Source organism: Physella acuta, unplaced genomic scaffold (assembly GCF_028476545.2).
Source record: "Physella acuta isolate Inbredline_101_S28 unplaced genomic scaffold, ASM2847654v3 ptg001512l, whole genome shotgun sequence".
In the NCBI taxonomy this organism is placed as follows: domain Eukaryota; kingdom Metazoa; phylum Mollusca; class Gastropoda; family Physidae; genus Physella; species Physella acuta.
The window spans coordinates 27,770-49,548 of record NW_026733027.1 but is presented as its reverse complement, the minus strand read 5'-3'; the positions used below and the strand labels follow the sequence as shown (position 1 = coordinate 49,548).

General features: G+C 39.0%; 1 protein-coding gene across 4 annotated transcripts in view; it reads right to left on the bottom strand.

Annotated features, from left to right (window-relative positions):
• The window catches only part of LOC131928502 (alpha-1,3-mannosyl-glycoprotein 2-beta-N-acetylglucosaminyltransferase), a 55,245-nt gene that overhangs the window by 16,017 nt on the left and 17,449 nt on the right, over positions 1-21,779 (bottom strand). For 3 of the 4 annotated variants that reach the window (XM_059284566.1, XM_059284565.1, XM_059284567.1), the window contains exon 2: positions 345-535. In XM_059284566.1, the coding sequence (XP_059140549.1) occupies positions 345-464 (120 nt within the window). In that variant the 5' untranslated portion in view covers positions 465-535. Of the gene's footprint in view, positions 1-344; positions 536-11,137; positions 11,208-21,779 lie in introns of those variants that run through there. The other variant, XM_059284568.1, reaches the window with a different exon arrangement.

The following is a 21,779-nucleotide window of genomic DNA, read 5'->3' as shown; positions in this document are numbered from 1 at the left end:
GAAAGTTTAAGCCTACTTAAGTAAGTTCTGGTACAGAAAGTAACTTCAAAGTAACTCTATAACATAGCTGGAATAGTAGTTTAGTCACACTGACAAAATCTAATAACAATACTCTGTGAACCAGAGATAAGTACTCTATACAGAACATATCAGTAGGTAAAACTAAAAAAAAATGTTGTTCAAATTTCATTAAAAATAAAAAGGTAAAGATAAGTCAGTTTTAATAACATGACCTGGAAATTGGATGGTTATGTGAAAACAATTTGAGAGTCTAGGAAGAAATGACCTTTAATATGTAGGAGAACACAGACCCTTATGTGTGTTTTATTCTTCTAAAAACCTACCAAAGACAGAGGCTTGCTGCTGATTGTGTAGTAGGTGATGAAGTTCCACAGCAGGAAGACCAAACCAAAGAGCAGGATAAAGTGGAGCTTCTTGACCCGCATGCTGATTAGCCTGGACATGATGCTGGCTTTGGTCCAGGGCTTCACCTTGCCATACTGGCCAGCGTAGTTGGTGGTGCTCCTGTCACCATCTGCAACAGCAAGACAGTTTGTCAGAGGTCATCAACCCAGTTATGGAGAGGTCATCATCCCAGTATGTCAGAGGTCATCACCCCAGTATGTCAGAGGTCATCATCCCAGTTTGTTAGATGTCTTCTGTTTGCCAGTTTAATACAACTACCTAGTCACTTTGTTAGATGTCTTCTGTTTGCCAGTTAAATACAACTGCCTAGCCTGTTTGTTAGATGTCTTCTGTTTACCAGTTTAATACAACTGCCTAGCCTGTTTGTCACTTTGTGAGAGACCATCTAGCCTGTTTAGATCATCTAACCAGTTATTAGGGTCATCTAATCATTGTTACAGATCATCTAACCAGTTCTTAGGGTCATCTAACCAGTTCTTAGGGTCATCTAACCAGTTTTTAGGGTCGTCTAACCAGTTCTTAGGGTCATCTAATCATTGTTACAGCTTGCCAGTTGGTTCAGATCATCTAACCATAAAACTACCCACATAAAGCCACATTGTTAAAGGTTATCCAAGCATCTATAACAAGAGTAAAACATGTGGCCACAGTGTCATGCACAGTTTGGATGTTTTGATCCAGCCTGACAACATTATGACATTCAACTGATAACAGAGAGTACACACATAACCAGATGATCACAGAACTCAGTTCTAGTTGTCAGACCCTGTGTCATTCACACCATAATAACCCATACCGTGTCCTATACATCACATATATTAGTATCTCATGTCACTGAGTACTAAATACATCGCCATTTTATTTTGAATTGTATTGCTGCAATAGATGTACCAAGCTTTCCATGGATTCCTATATCTACCCACATTCTCCTAACTTTTTTTGTTTTCATTAAAAAAAATATGAAATCACAATACTATGAGCTTTGAGGGTGCTGATTATGGCTTCAAAGGTTGCAATTTTTTTTTCATTTTTTTTAAAGATGGCTTTGCTGCTAGTATGAAAACAAAATGAAAAAAAAAACGTGTTTACTATTTAAACAATGAGAAGATGGCAGAACTCCATTATAAAATGTATCTTGGTTTTTTACATTAAAAAAGTTCTATGTGTTATTGGTCGAGCCCCAGATCATAACGTATGTATTAAACTGAATGGAACGTAAGTTACTCTTTAAGTAACCACTAAAACTAGCCATATGTTGTTTTTAGCTAATACTAACGCCATCCCTCTTAAAAGTACCATTTCTAAATATATGTTGTTTTAAGCAATGTAAATGATACATTTATCAGAATAAGAGGAAGGCTTTGATTTATTTCCAATTGTCAATACAGATACACACGTCACCAACACATCTGTTATTGTAACAGGGAAATACTTCCGAGCCACTGGGTGTTTTATGTAAACAGTGAAGGACAATAGAAGATAAAAAGATAAAATTAAAACAAAGCAAAAACCTGCTGAAAAAAAAGATGGGAACATGAAAAGATGAAGCTACAGATATGAAAAGATGAAGCTGTTGATGTGAAAAGATGAAGCTGTGGATGTGAAAAGATGAAGCTGTGGATGTGAAAAATGAAGATGCGGATGTGAAAAGATGAAGCTGTGGATGTGAAAAATGAAGATGCGGATGTGAAAAGATGAAGCTGTGGATGTGAAAAGATGAAGCTGTGGATGTGAAAAGATGAAGCGGTGAATGTGAAAAGATGAAGCTGTGGATGTGAAAAGATGAAGCTGTGGATGTGGATAGATGAAGCTGTGGATGTGAAAAGATGAAGCTGTGGATGTGAAAAGATGAAGCTGTGGATGTGGATAGATGAAGCTGTGGATGTGAAAAGATGAAGCTGTGGATGTGGATAGATGAAGCTGTGGATGTGGATAGATGAAGCTGTGGATGTGGATAGATGAAGCTGTGGATGTGGATAGATGAAGCTGTGGATGTGAAAAGATGAAGCTGTAGATGTGAAAAGATGAAGCTGTGGATGTGAAAAGATGAAGCTGTGGATGTGGATAGATGAAGCTGTGGATGTGAAAAGATGAAGCTGTGGATGTGAAAAGATGAAGCTGTGGATGTGAAAAGATGAAGCTGTGGATGTGAAAAGATGAAGCTGTGGATGTGGATAGATGAAGCTGTGGATGTGAAAAGATGAAGCTGTGGATGTGGATAGATGAAGCTGTGGATGTGAAAAGATGAAGCTGTGGATGTGAAAAGATGAAGCTGTGGACGTGAAAAGATGAAGCTGTGGATGTGGATAGATGAAGCTGTGGACGTGAAAAGATGAAGCTGTGGATGTGAAAAGATGAAGCTGTGGATGTGAATAGATGAAGCCGTTGTTGTGACTAAGACAAAAAAATATGGGCACCAAATAATAGCTGGTTTAACAATACTGATGAATGTACGGACCATAAATACTAACAAAAGTTCCACGGGTGCTTTATAGCACCTGTTTCAACCCACGTTTTTACAATGCCCGCATTATGTGTAGAGCGGTAGAAGGCTTTTCTTTTTAACTGGAATAATCGACATACCATTAGGACGATACGGATAGTCGATAAAAAAAAAACCGTTGAAACTGTAACTAAAAATGTAACTAGAAACAAAAATTGTCTAACTGTGCAATATACGACCGGACGCAGGGCGTGTAATATACATGAACACAATAAAGAACCTACCACAGTGTATTTAATACACAGGGAATGGAGCACAATCTACAACCTAACAATGTAAATATACGGAGGGTGGCACACAATACAGAGCCGATAATATACTTAATGAACTGAGTGTACATACGTGTTTGGTCACACGAGGTGGGGGAGGGATAGGTTGTAGTCGTCTATTTACGAGCAAGCTTGTGCCATAAAAGGATTAATTTGAAATGCATAGGCTGTGTCGCTGCGGGCAAGAGATGGTAGCCGATATTTCTTCTCAACAATAGAGTGTAAAGAGGAGTCATTGGGAGTGTAGTAGAGGCTGACGGTATGAGTTACAGTGTTTCTTCCAGACTTTTTTCTCCGGGGGGGGGGGGGGGGGGGGGGCACTTGAAATTTTCGGGGGGGGGGGGGGGCGGTAGACTTTCTTCGGGGGGGGGGGCGGACACTGTTAAAAGTATATATTTTCTATATAAATTATATAAATTCCATTTCGTTCGGGGGCCTGGAAGAAACTCTGTTTACAAGTATCCGCAGTATCCGATTAGGCAAACATTTTTCTAACAACATACGGACAAAATTGCTAAACTATGATTTTCCAACTTAGGGAGGTGTAAAAAGTGAGATTTGTGAAAATTTCGATTTTGATTTTTCGCACAATTACAAAACTTACTGTATACTTCCTAAAAAACAGTAAAAAAAAAAACAGACAACAAATAGATCACACCTTTGAGTACAGGTGATTGTTTTTATTTAGTCCAGACTGAACATGTGTTCACTATACTCTCTATCACAATCATTAACCCTTCACACCACAGTACTTATCACAACCACGCCCCCACCCCATCATATACTGTGCTGTCTCCCCCGTGGTGTGACTGGCGGTACACATAGAGCATATCGCATTCATATTGATCTGTTGCCGTCCCATTCAATACGCGCGCACTGCTGGTGAGTACAGCTTTACCATACAGCATCCGATGAGAGTAAAGCTTTAGCATACAGCAACCTATGAGAGAGCAGCTTTAGAATACAGCATCCTATGAGAGTAAAGCTTTAGCATACAGCATCCTATATGAGAACAGCTTTAGCATACAACATCGTATAACAGCTTTACCATACAGCATCCGATGAGAGTAAAGCTTTAGCATACAGCAACCTATGAGAGAGCAGCTTTAGAATACAGCATCCTATGAGAGTAAAGCTTTAGCATACAACATCCTATGAGAGAGCAGCTTTAGCATACAGCATCCTATGAGAGAGCAGCTTTAGCATACAGCATCCGATGAGAGAAAAGCTTTAGCATACATCATTCTATGAGAGAAAAGCTTTAGCATATAGCATCCAATGAGAGAACAGCTTTAGCATACATCATTCTATGAGAGAAAAGCTTTAGCATACATCATTCTATGAGAGAAAAGCTTTAGCATACAGCATCCTATGAGAGAACAGCTTTAGCATACATCATCGTATATCAGCTTAAGCATACAGCATCCTATATGAGAACAGCTTTAGCATACAACATCGTATAACAGCTTAAGCATACAGCATCCGATGAGATAACAGCTTTAGCATACAGCATCCTATAAGAGAACAGCTTTAGCATACAGCATCCTACAAGAGAACAGCTTTAGCATACAGCATCCTATGAGAGAACAGTTTAAGAGCTGTAGTTGTTTGACTGGGTTACGTAGCACAAACAACACGTGCTGTATGCTGAAGTGTATGACGATCCTACTCAATAAATATTGCACCTAGGTTCTAGACGACAAATATTGCTTCAGCCTAGCTCGTCACGCTACAATACCTCACAAATTGTGGGCTAAGCTGGAATACAACCAACGTTATTGTTAGAGCACAAGAAGTTCTGATGAAACATTTGTTTGATCTTACAACAAATACAGCTATTCTAGTGCACGGTTGTCCTTCCTTAATCAGCGATCAATTTACGTTATTGGTATAACAAAGATGTAATATCCCACGAACAAATAATTATAAAAGTATTTACTTTTTTATCTTTGTGATTCGGCTAATGTTACAATACTCAACAACGCGGAAGCAAGTTTAATTAAACCAAAATCACGTGATACAGAATATAATGTTTCATTCACCTTTACTAATTAAGTAACACGGCATCTCAAATTATTTTGAAAAATAGAAGTTTTAATACGAATCCAACCAAAACAATGTAAAAATATTTAAAATGGAAAACATGTCGATCCTTGTGTAAAGTACACCAAGGTACAAGCGCCTCGTGCTGAGCAGAAAATTGTGTCGCTCACAGTTGTAATATTTGTCCTTCCCATCCCATACCAAGGTTTCAGACCAGAATTAAACCTAGCCCAACAACACGGCGTAGATTCTGCCGGTCCGACAACACTGCAGCAGATTCTGCCGGTCCGACAACACTGACGTAGATTCTGCCGGTCCTACAACACGGGCGTAGATTCTACCGGTCCGACAACACGGTCGTAGATTCTACCGGTCATACAACACAGGCGTAGATTCTACCGGTCCGACAACACTGACGTAGATTCTACCGGTCATACAACACAGGCGTAGATTCTACCGGTCCGACAACACGGTCGTAGATTCTACCGGTCATACAACACAGGCGTAGATTCTACCGGTCCGACAACACGGTCGTAGATTCTACCGGTCATACAACACAGGCGTAGATTCTGCCGGTCCTACAACACGGCGTAGATTCTGCCGGTCCTACAACACGGCGTAGATTCTGTCGGTCCAACAACACGGTCGTAGATTCTGCCGGTCCTACAACACGGGCGTAGATTCTGCCGGTCCTACAACACTAGCGTAGATTCTGCCGGTCATACAACACGGGTGTAGATTCTGCCGGTCCAACAACAACGGCTCCAATTCAGCCGGTACTATCTTACTTAATACAGCATAAGATTCAAAACAACTGGTACAACCCATTTTTAAATGTTAACTTAATATGTATACGATGTAGAATTGTAAAGAAAAATAGACACAAAAAATTACAAACATCTCCAACTACAAAGTGCTTTTTCAAACAAAACTTTCTACAAACATGACAAATTAGGACCATTAGAATTTACAAAGATGACAAACTACAACCATTAGAATCTACAAACACATGACAAATATGACAAACGACAAACATGCCAAATGACAAACAAGACGAATTATAGACTTGCGCGTACCCTGGGTGCAACAGTCTCTGGTATCGTCAGAGAGAAAACGAAACTGAATGAGCAGCTCCATGACAGGACCACCAAACTGTTGTTAGTACAACGTTCATGGGTGCCAGGGTTTTTTTATAGGCTCATGGCAGTCAAACTCACGTCATCGCTACATAGTCGCCCTACAATTTGACCACACAAACAACAACAAACAACGCACTGTTGGTCAAGGACCATGAACTGTGTATCAAAAGAACGAAAACTTTTTTTGGGAACAACATCACGTGATAAAAAAAAACAAGCTACCATCAGGGGTGGTGGGGGAGGAGATAATGAATGAACCTTTGTTCATCAACAAAGGCCGGGTCGCCAGCTGAATGGCCAAGGCTATTTGTCAGGAAGGAAATTGGAGCTCCCAAATGGGTTCTAGAGGAAATGGTAGAGTTCGTTACCAACGTCGGCTTTTGTTTTATGGTGGCCACAGAATCTAGGTCACTGTCAAGGTCAAATTGGTGCATAGAGTTGTCATTACAAGATGTAGCACTTATACTTAATTAATAATCATGGAATCAGAATTGCAAGCAGCAATATTTAAAACCCATATCTAACATGTGCACTTGATCTAATCATAAACCCAAACCATTTCTCTTGGTATTTACAGGGGAAAAAACTATTAATATTATCAATACAAATATGTATTTTTCACGCGTATGTAGGCCCTATATATATATATATATATATATATATATATATATATATATATATATATATATATATATATATATATATATATATATATATATATATATATATATATATATATATATATATATATATATATATATATATATATATATGAGAGAGAGAGTGAGAGAAATAAGATGGTTGCTTTATAGTTATAGATGGTGTGACGGAGGTGTGTGTGGAGGGGGGAAGTGGGTGCACTGTTTACCATCTCAAAGATTAGTCAATAGTAAACCCAACATTGGAAAAACTTTCTAATCTCAGTCAAAGGATCACATTACAGGCCAGGGCCATGTCCAGAGACGAGGTCAATGCCAAGTGACATCACGCGTTTTACCCCAGGAAAACATCAATACGTGAGCTAAGTCACGGCGAATATGGTTGGAGAAAGTTGAGCTGAACAGCGAAAAGGTTAAATAACATAGGATTCTGTTACAGAAGCATAAGATTTGTTCTCCAGGAGTTTAAACACGAACTATAGCTCTTACACCCATAGTAACAACAGATCTCAATACTCACCAATAAATCGTAACGTCGTAATTCACGAAACTTCAACTCGCTAATATATCGTAACGTCGTAATTCACGAAACTTCAACTCACTAATATATCGTAACGTCGTAATTCACGAAACTTCAACTCACCAATATTTATCGTAGCGTCGTAATTCACGAAACTTCAACTCACCAATACATCGTAGCGTCGTAATTCACGAAACTTTAACTCACCAATATATCGTAACGTCGTAATTCACGAAACTTCAACTCACTAATATATCGTTAACGTCAGAAACCGCATCCTAACCTCTTGACCTTTACGTCTATTTCCCCCCACCAATCCAAACTAACCACGTATGCAGTCTGGACACCAGAAGTAATTGCCTTGAAGACGTCTGTTCAATAATCAATAACAGGTTAAACGACTAATAGCGTCATTAAAAATGCAGGTTATATGCATGTCAGTCTGGTAGGGGAAGGGGGGAAATGGAAGTGGACAATCACAAATATAAAAAATAATCAGCAATGTCCCAGGGACGAAAATCGAAATTCGAATTTAGCTAGCGTGATAACAATTGGGTAAAAAGGGAGCAGGGCAGTGGCGTCGACTGTATGTTCATACTTTTATAAGATCGCTTTTTGAAATTCAGAATATTTTCAACGGAAATCTAAAGTGCTACCGGAGTGAGACAAAATAAACTCAATGCATGTCGGTTAATGTGATAAATCCAGATTTGGGACGCTCAGCTCGGTATTATTCATGACAGGCGAGACGGTATTCTTGCAGGAGAGACAAGTATTAAGTCAGGGGAGACTAGTATTAAGTCAGGGGAGACAAGTATTATGTCAGGGGAGACTAGTATTCTTGCAGGAGAGACTAGTATGAAGTCAGGGGAGACAAGTATTATGTCAGGGGAGACTAGTGTTCTTGCAGGGGAGACTAGTATTAAGTCAGGGGAGACTAGTATTCTTGCAGAGAAGACTAGTATTAAGTCAGGGGAGACTAGTATTAAGTCAGGGGAGACTAGTATTAAGTCAGGGGAGACTAGTATTAAGTCAGGGGAGACTAGTATTAAGTCAGGGGAGACTAGTATTCAGGCAGGGGAGACTAGTATTAAGTCAGGGAGACTAGTATTCTGGCAGGGGAGACAAGTATTATGGCAAGGGGAGACAAGTATTATGGCAAGGGGAGACAAGTATTATGGCAAGGGGAGACAAGTATTATGGCAAGGGGAGACAAGTATTATGACAAGGGTAGACAAGTATTATGGCAAGGGTAGACAAGTATTATGGCAAGGGGAGGCAAGTATTATGGCTAGGGGGACAAGAATAATGGCAAGGGGAGACAAGTATTATGACAAGGGGAGACAAGAATAATGGAAAGGGTAGACAAGTATTATGACAAGGGGAGACAAGTATAATGGCAAGGGGAGACAAGTATTATGACAAGGGGAGACAAGTATTATGACAAGGGGAGACAAGTATTATGACAAGGGGAGACAAGTATAATGGCAAGGGGAGACAAGTATTATGGCAAGGAGAGACAAGTATTATGGCAAGGGGAGACAAGTATAATGGCAAGGGGAGACAAGTATTATGGCAAGGGGAGACAAGTATTATGGCAAGGAGAGACAAGTATTATGGCAAGGGAAGACACGTTCGACGTATTCTGGCAAGAAGACAAGTGTTATAGTAGGGGAGACACGAATTAAGACAAAGAAAGAAAAATATTTTGTCAGGGAGGACCAGCCTAACTTCCAACATCTGCATGTGAGTATTTTGAAAAACATCACGGTTGAGGGTGGAGGGGATCTGGCATTACTGAACTAGGTGCCATTAGCACGTACGTGACAACAATAAGCCTTTAATTTACTCATACACCAGACTCATAAGCTGTCAGTCCAGGAAACGGTTACCTGCCATAAGCACGAAGCAATAGTGCCGGTGGTCTGAGCGAACAAATATGGCGGACAAGGATAAATTAGATGCCAACTGCCGAAGACAATGCCTCAAAATATTGGCCTACTTAAGATATTAAGAAGGTTCCAACTGCTGAAGACAATGCCTCAAAATGTTGGCCAACTTAAGATGTTAAGTAGGTTCCAACTGCTGAAGACAATGCCTCAAAATGTTGGCCAACTTAAGATGTTAAGTAGGTTCCAACTGCTGAAGACAATGCCTCAAAATGTTGGCCAACTTAAGATGTTAAGAAGGTTCCAACTGCTGAAGACAATAGCTCAAAATGTTGGCCAACTTAAGATGTTAAGTAGGTTCCAACTGCTGAAGACAATAGCTCAAAATGTTGGCCAACTTAAGATGTTAAGTAGGTTCCAACTGCTGAAGACAATGCCTCAAAATGTTGGCCAACTAATGATGTTAAGTAGGTTCCAACTGCTGAAGACAATGCCTCAAAATGTTGGCCAACTTAAGATGTTAAGAATGTTCCAACTGCTGAAGACAATAGCTCAAAATGTTGGCCAACTTAAGATGTTAAGTAGGTTCCAACTGCTGAAGACAATAGCTCAAAATGTTGGCCAACTTAAGATGTTAAGAAGGTTCCAACTGCTGAAGACAATAGCTCAAAATGTTGGCCAACTTAAGATGTTAAGTAGGTTCCAACTGCTGAAGACAATGCCTAAAATGTTGGCCACTTAAGATGTTAAGTAGGTTCCAACTGCTGAAGACAATGCCTCAAAATGTTGGCCAACTTAAGATGTTAAGTAGGTTCCAACTGCTGAAGACAATAGCTCAAAATATTGGCCAACTTAAGATGTTAAGTAGGTTCCAACTGCTGAAGACAATGCCTCAAAATGTTGGCCACTTAAGATGTTAAGTAGGTTCCAACTGCTGAAGACAATGCCTCAAAATGTTGGCCTACTTAAGATGTTAAGAAGGTTCCAACTGTTGTAAGCAGTGGCTTAAAATTGTGTGCTCACTTTAATGTTAAGACGATTGCCAACGTCTGCATACATTAGCACTGGACGTTGTTCATACTAATTTCTTTAGCTTAAGCATTAACCTTCGTACGTCTTCCATGGCAAGCTATAAAAAACTATGAAGTCGAGCGTAAAATCACGACCTCGATTCCCGTCCTACACAACTTAGTCCTTAAACCATTCAGTCCTTCAAGGAAGTGATTTCAAGCGTGACCTGTGAAGTCTTCTGGATCGTAAGCTGGCTACACAACCGTTTACTGTCTGGTTACTTTACTAAACCTGCATATGTGATAGTTGGCATAGCCGAAATGGTGACATTTCTTACTCTCAAAACACACTCTATTTAACGGTAAACAATGTTTTAACACTATATATATATATATATATATATATATATATATATATATATATATATATATATATATATATATATATATATATATATATATATATATATATATATATATAACCTGCAGTTATTGCAGGTAATATATTTGATTGTTAGAAGTATTTATCCGAATGCAAATGTATTGATCTATCGATTTTTAAAAGCGGTATACGTAATTCACACGAGCACAATTGAAATCTACAGGTAGAGATGTGTACGGGAATTAAATTAACACTAATCATGTTTTTAAAAAATATTCGCTACCAAAACTTGCGTACACTTCTAGCGTTGATCCAATGCCCATTTCCATCAATCCGATACGGCTTAGCCAGGCAATCAGAAAAAAACTGCAGACATCGGATTAAACTTTACAGGTCTGTCCCATATTTTCTCAGGAGCCGCCAGCTCATGACAAGGCTAACACCAAAAGCCGACATTAATTTGAAAAAATTCAACTCCCGTGATTAAAATCGATTTTGTTGTTACGCGTAGCCTTTTCTGAACGTTTTTTTTTTTTTTTTGTACTTGTACTTCTTCATACTTCTCAGTTTAACTCAAAAATTACATTTAATATAGCTTGAAAGCACACAGAAATCATAAACGTTAAATCATTATAAAGTATAATATTAGACAATCTAAGAAACTCCCAGTACAAATGAAATCATACTAATGACATTAGAAATAACAGGCTTAATGAATTATTTTTAAAAGCAATTTTGAAAAAAATAAAGATTATAATAAGATCAAATAATACGAACGTTAGGATTAGCTTCATAATACCGATTATAGCCTGCAAGAACGTAGGAATTATCTTGCTTAAAAAAAAACTCCAATCTATCGCAAATATTTTTCTTGGCAGAAATGAAAGAAGGAATAATGTATTTTTTTTTAATTTTTGAAGTTAGATCTCCATCGATTGAATACCACTAGAAACCCACGGCACCATGTTGCAAGAATCTGCTGACTGTGTTAACTTTAACTCCTAACAAATCTGCTACATCAAATAGTTAATGAATAAAATACCGTGTATTCATTTATCTTTTTTTTTCGGAGCAGAAATGTGTAATCTTTAAAGCTTTTATTGTTTGTTCTTTTTAAAAAATTCGAGCTTTTTGAAATTCAAATGGAAAAGGCTGCGTTTAACAGCCGAGCTGAAATTAAAAACGTTAATTTCAAAATGTCGTCAGCAGAAAAAAAAAAGTTTATTTGATTTCGAAATGTCGTCAGCAGAAAAAAAAAGTTTATTTGATTTCGAAATGTCGTCAGCAGAAAAAAAAAGTTTATTTGATTTCAAAATGTCGTTAGCAAAAAACTCCATCCTCGGATAAGGGCAGCAAATGCTGGCGTCATCGATATTAATAAATGCTTGTGGCCCTTATGTAAATCAATTCTTATTTTCCACCTCTTTATCGTAATCAACTCGGGGATGATTAATTACAAAATGTCAAGAGGTTAATATTTTTTAGGAGCTGATCTGTCGCCATCAGCCGTCACTTACTTAATGCTCTAACATGCAGGCTACAACAAGATGTTGGGCCGCAACTATTTGTGGGCCGCTACTACGTATGAGCAGCATGTTTGTGGTCTAGTGGCGGCCTACCTTCCAAGATAGTAGCCCTGTACTAGACAACTGAGATTGTAAGCCCCTTTCCATCAGTGCCTTACTATTTTCCAAACACTTTATGTATCACAGCAGAGCCTTGGCAAAGACAGGGCCTTTGTAAAGATGCCTTTCTTGACAGCAAAGAAATCTCACTGTCTGACATTCAACATCAAGCCATCGAGCTGTGGAGTTTTGAACCTGACCTGGTTATTTAGTACATTTTGTCCGCGACAGTAGAAAGACGAGCACAGAAATAGATTTTAGAGACCATACCAATAAGTGCTACCGTAGATTGCCGGCGATTGATGGTTGCACTAGCGACATTCGTATGCAGGGGGATCGATCGACTAACAGCCGCTTGACAGGAATCCAATACAACAGCAAACAAAGTATTTAACCAACGTATAGGACGATACTTAACAGAATAATAAGAAAAAAAACGTAAATGAGATACATACACAAACATATGTAGAGATTGAGGGGAGGGAGATAAATGCGATACAGATATACTATCTATGTATATGTATAGGTATTGATATAGCGCCATCAAGTGAATTGACAAAACATCTGTCAAAAAAGTCACCTCACACAGATTGTTATCGTGCTGATGGGTGTATATTTGACAAGGAGATTTCGACAGTAGGGCATAAGCCTCTTCTAATTCAAACAAGTGAACAAACATACTAGCGCTGCCACAATGGTGGTAGTTGTTTTTTTTTAACTTGTATGTAAGCTTTAAAGCAATGAACTTATATATATATATATATATATATATATATATATATATATATATATATATATATATATATGAATTTCAGTCGGTAGATTGACATACATGATAAAACAGGTATATATTTCAGTATTTTAACAGTGGTGGTGTGTGAAGCAGAAATGAAATAGAAATGCGATAAAACAAGCGGAAGACAGGGAAAAAAAACATCAAACTCCGGAAACGGAAGTGAAACCCAATAAAACGGAAGCTGGGCCGGCAATCACCGTTGTTTCCACACATTCCGCTTTACGGTCAAAGCACAGTCATTAATTGAATCCGACATTATTTGTGCATTTCAAGTTCTCAAACTAAAAAAATTGATTTCACAATATAAAGTAACCATGAAATATGGGTTTGATGTGTTGTAATTTTTTGTTTAATTATAGGTAGACATAAATGTGTATTGCACGGCGCTGAACATTGGTGATCAACAAGTCGGGCTGGAACATGCTGCAATCGTTTATAAATAGCTGCCCAGGGTGAATGTCACGTGTACATTGGTTGTATAGTGTACCTAATACAACAGTATGGGAAACGGCAGGACAAATCCAAATGGAGCGAGATCTTGGGAAAGTTGGCAACAAGTGGTAGAAGAGAAATCATTGTATGGAAGCCAAAAGGATCAAGAAAAAAAAATTCACCTTTCGTCAAGACATTGAAAAAGACATGGAATTACTGGGAAAGAGTTTAAAATATATGAATCAAATGACAAAGAACAGAGAAGCTCGGAATAATGTTGTAAATGGCCTTATTGCACTGAATTAGATAAAGGCGGAGAAGAAGGGGGAAATAAAATCAATCTATGTCGAATATACAATTAGTTTTGAAAGGTATAAACCGCCAGAAAACATTAAAAATGTAATATATTCATAACATATTATAAAATGCATTTGGGCTAGTAAAAATGTTAATAAACCAAAGGAATAAACAAAACCTGAATAGTAGATTAGGAAAGTACATGTGTTATTTTTAACTAATGAATCAATAAAAAGATCACACATACCCCACCGCGAGATTTCCGGCGAACATACTAAACATACATACACAGCACTACCATACACGGAACTAGCAATTGTAAAAACTTGTGTCTTGAGAGACATACACCCTGACATTTAAGCGGGTTTTTTTTCCATTCATATCTATCTATATATATAATTCTCTTCTGGGAGACGCTAGAAAACAAGCTGTAAACGCGCTCCCTACCACCCCCACCCCTACATGGTCTGGTGAGCTGTGGTTCACTCTAAATGTTTTCAAACAGAGCCGGGTTTAGTGACGACTATTAGGGGCAGATAATTTAGTTTGAAACGATTTTAAACGTAGGGGGGGGGGTAACTAAGTGGAGTTTACTTTAACGGAGGGGGGGGGGGAAGGGTGGGTGGGGAAGGGGTGGGGGATGGGTGGGGAAGGAGGGGGGGTATCGTCCTTAACGAGCTACTTTTTAAAGAAATATTTTTTTTATGAATAACTGAAAAGTAGAAAAAACAACAACTAAATAGCGGCGTATGATATGACGCGGGTCGGCTCGCAGTTAATATTTGAAGGAGGGTGTGGGTAGAGACCATTGCCCGGCTGATTAGTTATTGATCTGGTGTTGTCAGCGGTTTTGTTTTGTCATGGTAGACCAACAGCTGTGGCTGACAGAGCTGGATCATTGACGGCTGATTAACGCATTTGTTTCTACCGATTGGAGACCCGTTATGACAGCGTGCGTGCAGTTCTAGTTCCAATTACAAAAGATTTCGACCAGCCGTTGTGCACGTTAAGGCAGATTTTTCGCAACTCTGGTACAAGATAAGACACAGACACTTAAGCAGCGAAGCTTCTCTACAAGAATTACGCAGCTGGTGATTCAGTTCTCTATATACCCAAAGTTCACTAGATAACCCCCTTACCCCATAATATAATTTAATATCAGATATATATATATATATATATATAAATATAAATATATATATATATATATATATATATATAAATATATATATATATATATATATATATATATATATATATATATATATATATATATATATATACAGTTTAATCTTTACTCACGTACAGTTTTCACTATGCGAATATCTTTCCGACATTGAATATAACACTAGAACTACATTAACAATGCCGACGGCAGTTATTTTAGAAAAAAAAATCTTCATAGCCAAGGGGCTTTTTAAAATAATTATGTCTGGGGGAGAAATAAGACAAGCAGCGTATGAATGTAAACACGGTCCTCTCACTAGCACATCGAAAGTTACAGCTTACAATAGTGGGTGTATAGTATTACACTCTCCCAACGCGCTTGTGCTAATTCTGCATCAAAAGCATATAAAAATTTCAGCGCCACTAAGTTAAGCCTACATTTTCAGTATGTAATTATTATAATCAATATAACACCACTGGGCTGAATCTACATCCAAGAAATAGAATTAGTCTTACTATTCCACGAACAGGGAAAATCTACGAACTCAACAAAAGTATTAAAAAAATCAGGGGACAGAACTGTGAGTAGCTACTAGACAAATAATGGGAGATAATACTCTACCCCTCCAGCACTGTTTACACAACTGACCGAATGGCACGGAGAGTTAATGAATTTCTCGGCTCCGTCCCCACAAGCTTTAGTCCACAGCAGGACACGCCCCTTTAAAATACACAGCAGAAAAAATATAAATTATATCAAGTGCTTTCACTTATATTAAAATGATATAAAAATGTTCCGCAGTTCGATTATAATGTTGTAGCCGACATCAAAGACACGAGAGGCATGTACGGTTGTCACGTGACTTGGCTCACCCCGGGGCTACAACGCCAGCCAATCGTCACGCGCCCATGTGAGAGGGTAACGGTCATCTTCCGGTACGGTAGGCGATGGGTGTGAGACCTGATCAATGTGAGAGGGTAACGGTCATCTTCCGGTAGGCGATGGGTGTGAGACCTGATCAATGTGAGAGGGTAACGGTCATCTTCCGGTACGGTAGGCGATGGGTGTGAGACCTGATCAACGTGAGAGGGTAACGGTCATCTTCCGGTAGGCGATGGGTGTGAGACCTGATCAATGTGAGAGGGTAACGGTCATCTTCCGGTAGGCGATGGGTGTGAGACCTGATCAATGTGAGAGGGTAACGGTCATCTTCCGGTAGGCGATGGGTGTGAGACCTGATCAATGTGAGAGGGTAACGGTCATCTTCCGGTAGGCGATGGGTGTGAGACCTGATCAATGTGAGAGGGTAACGGTAATCTTCCGGTAGGCGATGGGTGTGAGACCTGATCAATGTGAGAGGGTAACGGTCATCTTCCGGTACGGTAGGCGATGGGTGTGAGACCTGATCAATGTGAGAGGGTAACGGTCATCTTCCGGTACGGTAGGCGATGGGTGTGAGACCTGATCAATGTGAGAGGGTAACGGTAATCTTCCGGTAGGCGATGGGTGTGAGACCTGATCAATGTGAGAGGGTAACGGTCATCTTCCGGTACGGTAGGCGATGGGTGTGAGACCTGATCAATGTGAGAGGGTAACGGTAATCTTCCGGTAGTCTACTTCTGATTAATAATTAGCCAGGTAGATGTTCTAATAATTGTTGAGAGCGTTATTGCTTTCAAGGTGCGGGATGTCATAAAAGAGCAATTAGGCTTGGTGGTTTCAGGTAGAGAAGCGAAATATTTGACAGAGAAATAGCAGGGGAGGTAAGGGACGTTGTCTAAGGGAAATAAGGGATGTGGTATGATGAAATCTTTTTAAGGTTTTAGGTGTGTTAGTGTCTAAGACTGAAGGTTTTATTGCATTTATATAAGTAAAGGTTGTGGTGTGCCGGTGTTTGAGATTGATTGTCTTTTTGTACCTCGTCTATATAAAACGTAGCTATACTGTTACTGTTAGGCTTCTTACAAGATACTGACCGTTACTGAAAGTACACATTTGAAATCAATCTACTCCTGGCTAATCAATATTTTCCCAGCAGCTATTTACTAATCAATACAAGCAATACTGTGATAATCTAGAGAGGTGAAGCAGTACACGTCGGGCTAACAGAAAATGTAAAGGGTTGAAATGGATTTATATGACAAAAGCATATGACAGTGAGAAAAGACAACTCTTCCTTTACGAGATGAGAGTAACCGATGCCCAGAGAATCACACCAATTAACCCCTTACCTTCCTGCAAAGACGGGACAGAAGGGCGAAGATTGAGGACGCAACTTAACACCATTAGCACCGAGGCCCCCTGGAATTGGAGGTAATCGATGGCAGGGACGACAATTTATCAAACACGGGGAGTGGGGGGGGGGGGGGTGTCTAGGATGACGACAATCAAGGACTCGGTGGCTGCTCGAGAATTCCCGGGGAAAGTAGTTGGTGGAACGGTGAACCAATGGTCAAGGAGATGTAAATAGACAACGCGGGGCTACATTTACCCAGATTAAGCACAGGGAGGAATATTTAACCTGCTCACTTAACAGGCAACATACAATCTTGGTAATATCGCTCTCTCTCTCTCGTATAGATGATTAATATAATGTCAATGGCTAAGGATAATAAATCACTATTTATGAAGAGCATACTGAAATAATTGTTTTTTTTTTTACTTTTTAACTAATTTATTCTTTATTTATTTTTATTTTTTAATTCAAAAGTATATCCCATAGGCGATCAAAGGTGACCTATGACATTTTTCTTTATTAGTAACGAGGGCCATATTCGGTTTATACTTTGTTTTCTCCAAATGTAGGATCCCTGCTTTAATAGTAATACATATCTCTCCTTACTACGGCCATTGAACCGTTGCGGTTAGGCGCTAGAACAGTGGTTCCCAACCTTTTTCGAGTGGCGACCCCCTTTCATAAAACGTAAGTGACCCGCGACCCCCATATAATTAACAAGTCGAAATTAGTAAAGAAAATAATAAGCACTAAATTAATATTTTCTAGTAGACTTTCAATATGAATTATTCTTGATAACTGTTTTAATACGATGAGCAAAATTACATGCTATTAACAAGCATTAACTAGCATTAACAATTAAATTTTGCAAATTTAAGAATTCATCTTGTTATTCAACGGCAACGCTGGTAATATCAAGGAAAGCAGAGAATGGGTGACAATGCAGATTCTTCTTTCAGCTCGGGGAAAAAAACGCCGCAGTTCGTTGTCAAGATATTCAAGATGCACAGAATCCTTTAAAAATTGTATCTATCACACCACACAGCAGAGTTTCTCAAACATGACAGTATTTCAAATATTTATTTTTCCTAGCCAATTTTTCAGCTTTGATAAAAATGCCTAGAGATTATCATAAAAGATATAATATTCGTTCCTTTATCAGGTTAAGCTTATGTTGATGTTCGAATATATCTGCTAGGTATGATACTCTCTCCAATCACACCATGTCGTTAAAGTATATGAAAAGGTCTTGTTTCCTTGCACTTCCAAAATCTTAATTTCATCTTTCAGTTAAAAAAAACACGATTGACATTACCTACTGACAGCCAGCGTGCTGAAGTGTAGAACCTCGTGATCTTTGTCCATGTCTTTGCACAGTTCTTGAAACAGACAGGTGTTTAGGGCTCCAGATTTAATATGATTTACGACTTTTATTAGCAATGGAGTCGGATAAGTCTTGCTGGCAAGGCATATGTGAATCATGCAGAGGATTCCCTTTCATTAGGGAGCTAAATCTTTTACCTTTTACTTTTTTCTGAAACCCCCATTTTGACCCAAACATGACGCACCATCCGTACCAGCCCCACAGCCGTTTTCCCATTTTAATCCTCCAGTTTCAAAAAATGTATTTATTTTCTCCATGATATCTTCACAGAAAATCAACTCTTATTTGCTAACATCTGTATGAATATATTTCACAAAGACAAGCGACTTCGAACACGAACTCACGTCTGTCGATTCGTCAACTTGAAAATTAAACAATGGTGAAAGCTTGAGCGCAAATTGAGGTTTGGAAGTTTTCATAGACTCCTGACTAAGAACAACTTTGCACAGTACAAATTATTTATTCTCTATTCCATTTCCAGTGATGTTAGTAATGCCGAATTTCAAATATGTTTCTAAATATTTATGTTTTTTATTCATTGCTAGAGTTTAGTCTACCAATTGGCGACCCCCCAGAAAGCCCTTCGCGACCCCTAAGGGGGTCGCGACCCCCAGGTTGGGAACCCATGCGCTAGAAGGTTGAAAAAACGGTAAAAACAAGCACTGACCTATGAATGCTGACGAAAGGAATTCCTACACACAGGATCTTCACATCACTTTGCTGATCCGACTCCTTGTCTAACCCTTCTCGAACCTTCGCGTGCTACACGATTTACAGCCACCCGGGCCGGCAATATCGCCCACTCCTCCCACGCAATCTTCTATTCCCTTTAAAAAACGTGTCCCGTCCATCACGTGACCGTGTCCGGAGATTGGAAATCTTCAAATAACCAAAGTTGCTAACTACTTCTACCAGCCTGCTGGAACGGTTGTCAGTTGTGAAAAAAATGTCTGTTTGTGTGACTAGGTACAGAAAGTTGATTTAGACAAAATCTAACAAGGTGCTCGTATCTCTTATCTACCACCATCCTTCTTATGCAATCAACAGACAGACGGACAGACAGACAGACGGACGGACGGACGGACGGACAGACGGACGGACGGACGGACGGACGGACGGACGGACGGACGGACAGACAGACAGACAGACAGACAGACGGACGGACGGACGGACGGACGGACGGACGGACGGACGGACGGACGGACGGACGGACGGACGGACGGACAGATAGACAGGGTATGTGTAAGGGTAAGTAGGTAGCTTGAGATAAAGAGTGAAACAGAGACATTAGATTTGGATGATATAAGATATTCAGATATATGATGTTGCCTAATCAACAGTATATATTAAAAACAAAAATCAATTATTCTTGTATTTAAAGTATCAGCTATTTCACACATGAATACTGATCAAAAGAGACTAGAATTTATATCGCACAATGAACATAATGCATACTAAGATCGCATGCCGAATTTATTATTCAAAGAGAATATGTTCTCCGTTTGTTCTAGCAAGGTTTACCATGAGAGCGCTACAGCTTAACCTCAGGGAAATGAGACAGATACAATGCACGCCTTCACTGAAAGCCCGCAGGAAATCCTTGTATGTAAATGGGCTAAGACGACGCATGAAGATCCGTGTCTACGGCGCCAAACACCACACAATTATACAATACATCACAAGCTGAATTATTCAAAAACTGATTCAAAGGCGGTGCGTGCCGAGAAACTAATTAGGACGTGAAAGGGGAAATAGAAACAATTATTACTAGACAGTTGTAAATACATACATACATTAAGGATTTCAGTTGTTTCAAATGTTATACTTCCTTAGATCAGAAAATACTTAGAGCAAAAAAAAAACATTATCCCTACAGTTACTGGCAGTGGCGTAGGCAGGGGGGGGGGGGTAGGGGGGGTCATAACCCCCCATAGACCCCTCGGTATATATATAAAAAGTATGAGGGGGGGTGCAAACCGAAAGTTTGAGGGGGGGTGCAAATCGAAAGTTTGAGGAGGGGGGTGTGCAAGTCGAAAGTTTGTCCCCGGGTAAAAATTGGACCCCCCCCCTCTTGAGACGATCCTGGCTACGCCACTGGTTACTGGTGTAAAATTACACACTTTTACAATCTTTTTAGCTCACAGTCTTTAAAAATATTAGGAAGATTTAAACTGATTTTGAATGACTAATTTAAAACATGGTTAGATAAAAATGGTATAAAATATTAGATATCCTTGCGTTATCACCAAAGATCCACTTTATCGGCAAGTCTGAAAGAAACTGAAACATTTTAAAATCTGTTTTAAAAAAATGAGTTTCAATATCTGAACACAACCAGACACCCATAAGAAAAAGCCAGTAAAAATGTTCACCAATGTTCCATAACTTCGGTACATCACACTAAAAAAGTGATCAAGACAGATAACTCAGTCGGCATGTTTCGACAGTACCATCACGCATAATTCGCCCTGCATTAAAAAGTAAGAGCGGGCCATCAGAAAGACACGCCTTAAGTGAATTTACGGGTGGCATCACCGCCAGACGGTGACTTAATGGACGCGACCGTGCCGTCTACATTCTCCCAGAGCGTGCGTCGAGGTGACACTACCAAGTTCTACAGAATTTTCAAGTAACCAATTCACACATTAAAACAAGAATTTTCAAGTAACCAATTCACACATTAAAACAAGAATTTTCAAGCAACCAATTCACACATTAAAACAAGAATTTTCAAGTAACCAATTCACACATTAAAACAAGAATTTTCAAGTAACCAATTCACACATTAAAACAAGAATTTTCAAGTAACCAATTCACACATTAAAACAAGAATTTTCAAGTAACCAATTCACACATTAAAACAAGAATTTTCAAGTAACCAATTCACACATTAAAACAAGAATTTTCAAGTAACCAATTCACACATTAAAACAAGAATTTTCAAGTAACCAATTCACACATTAAAACAAGTATTTTCAAGTAACCGATTCACACATTAAAA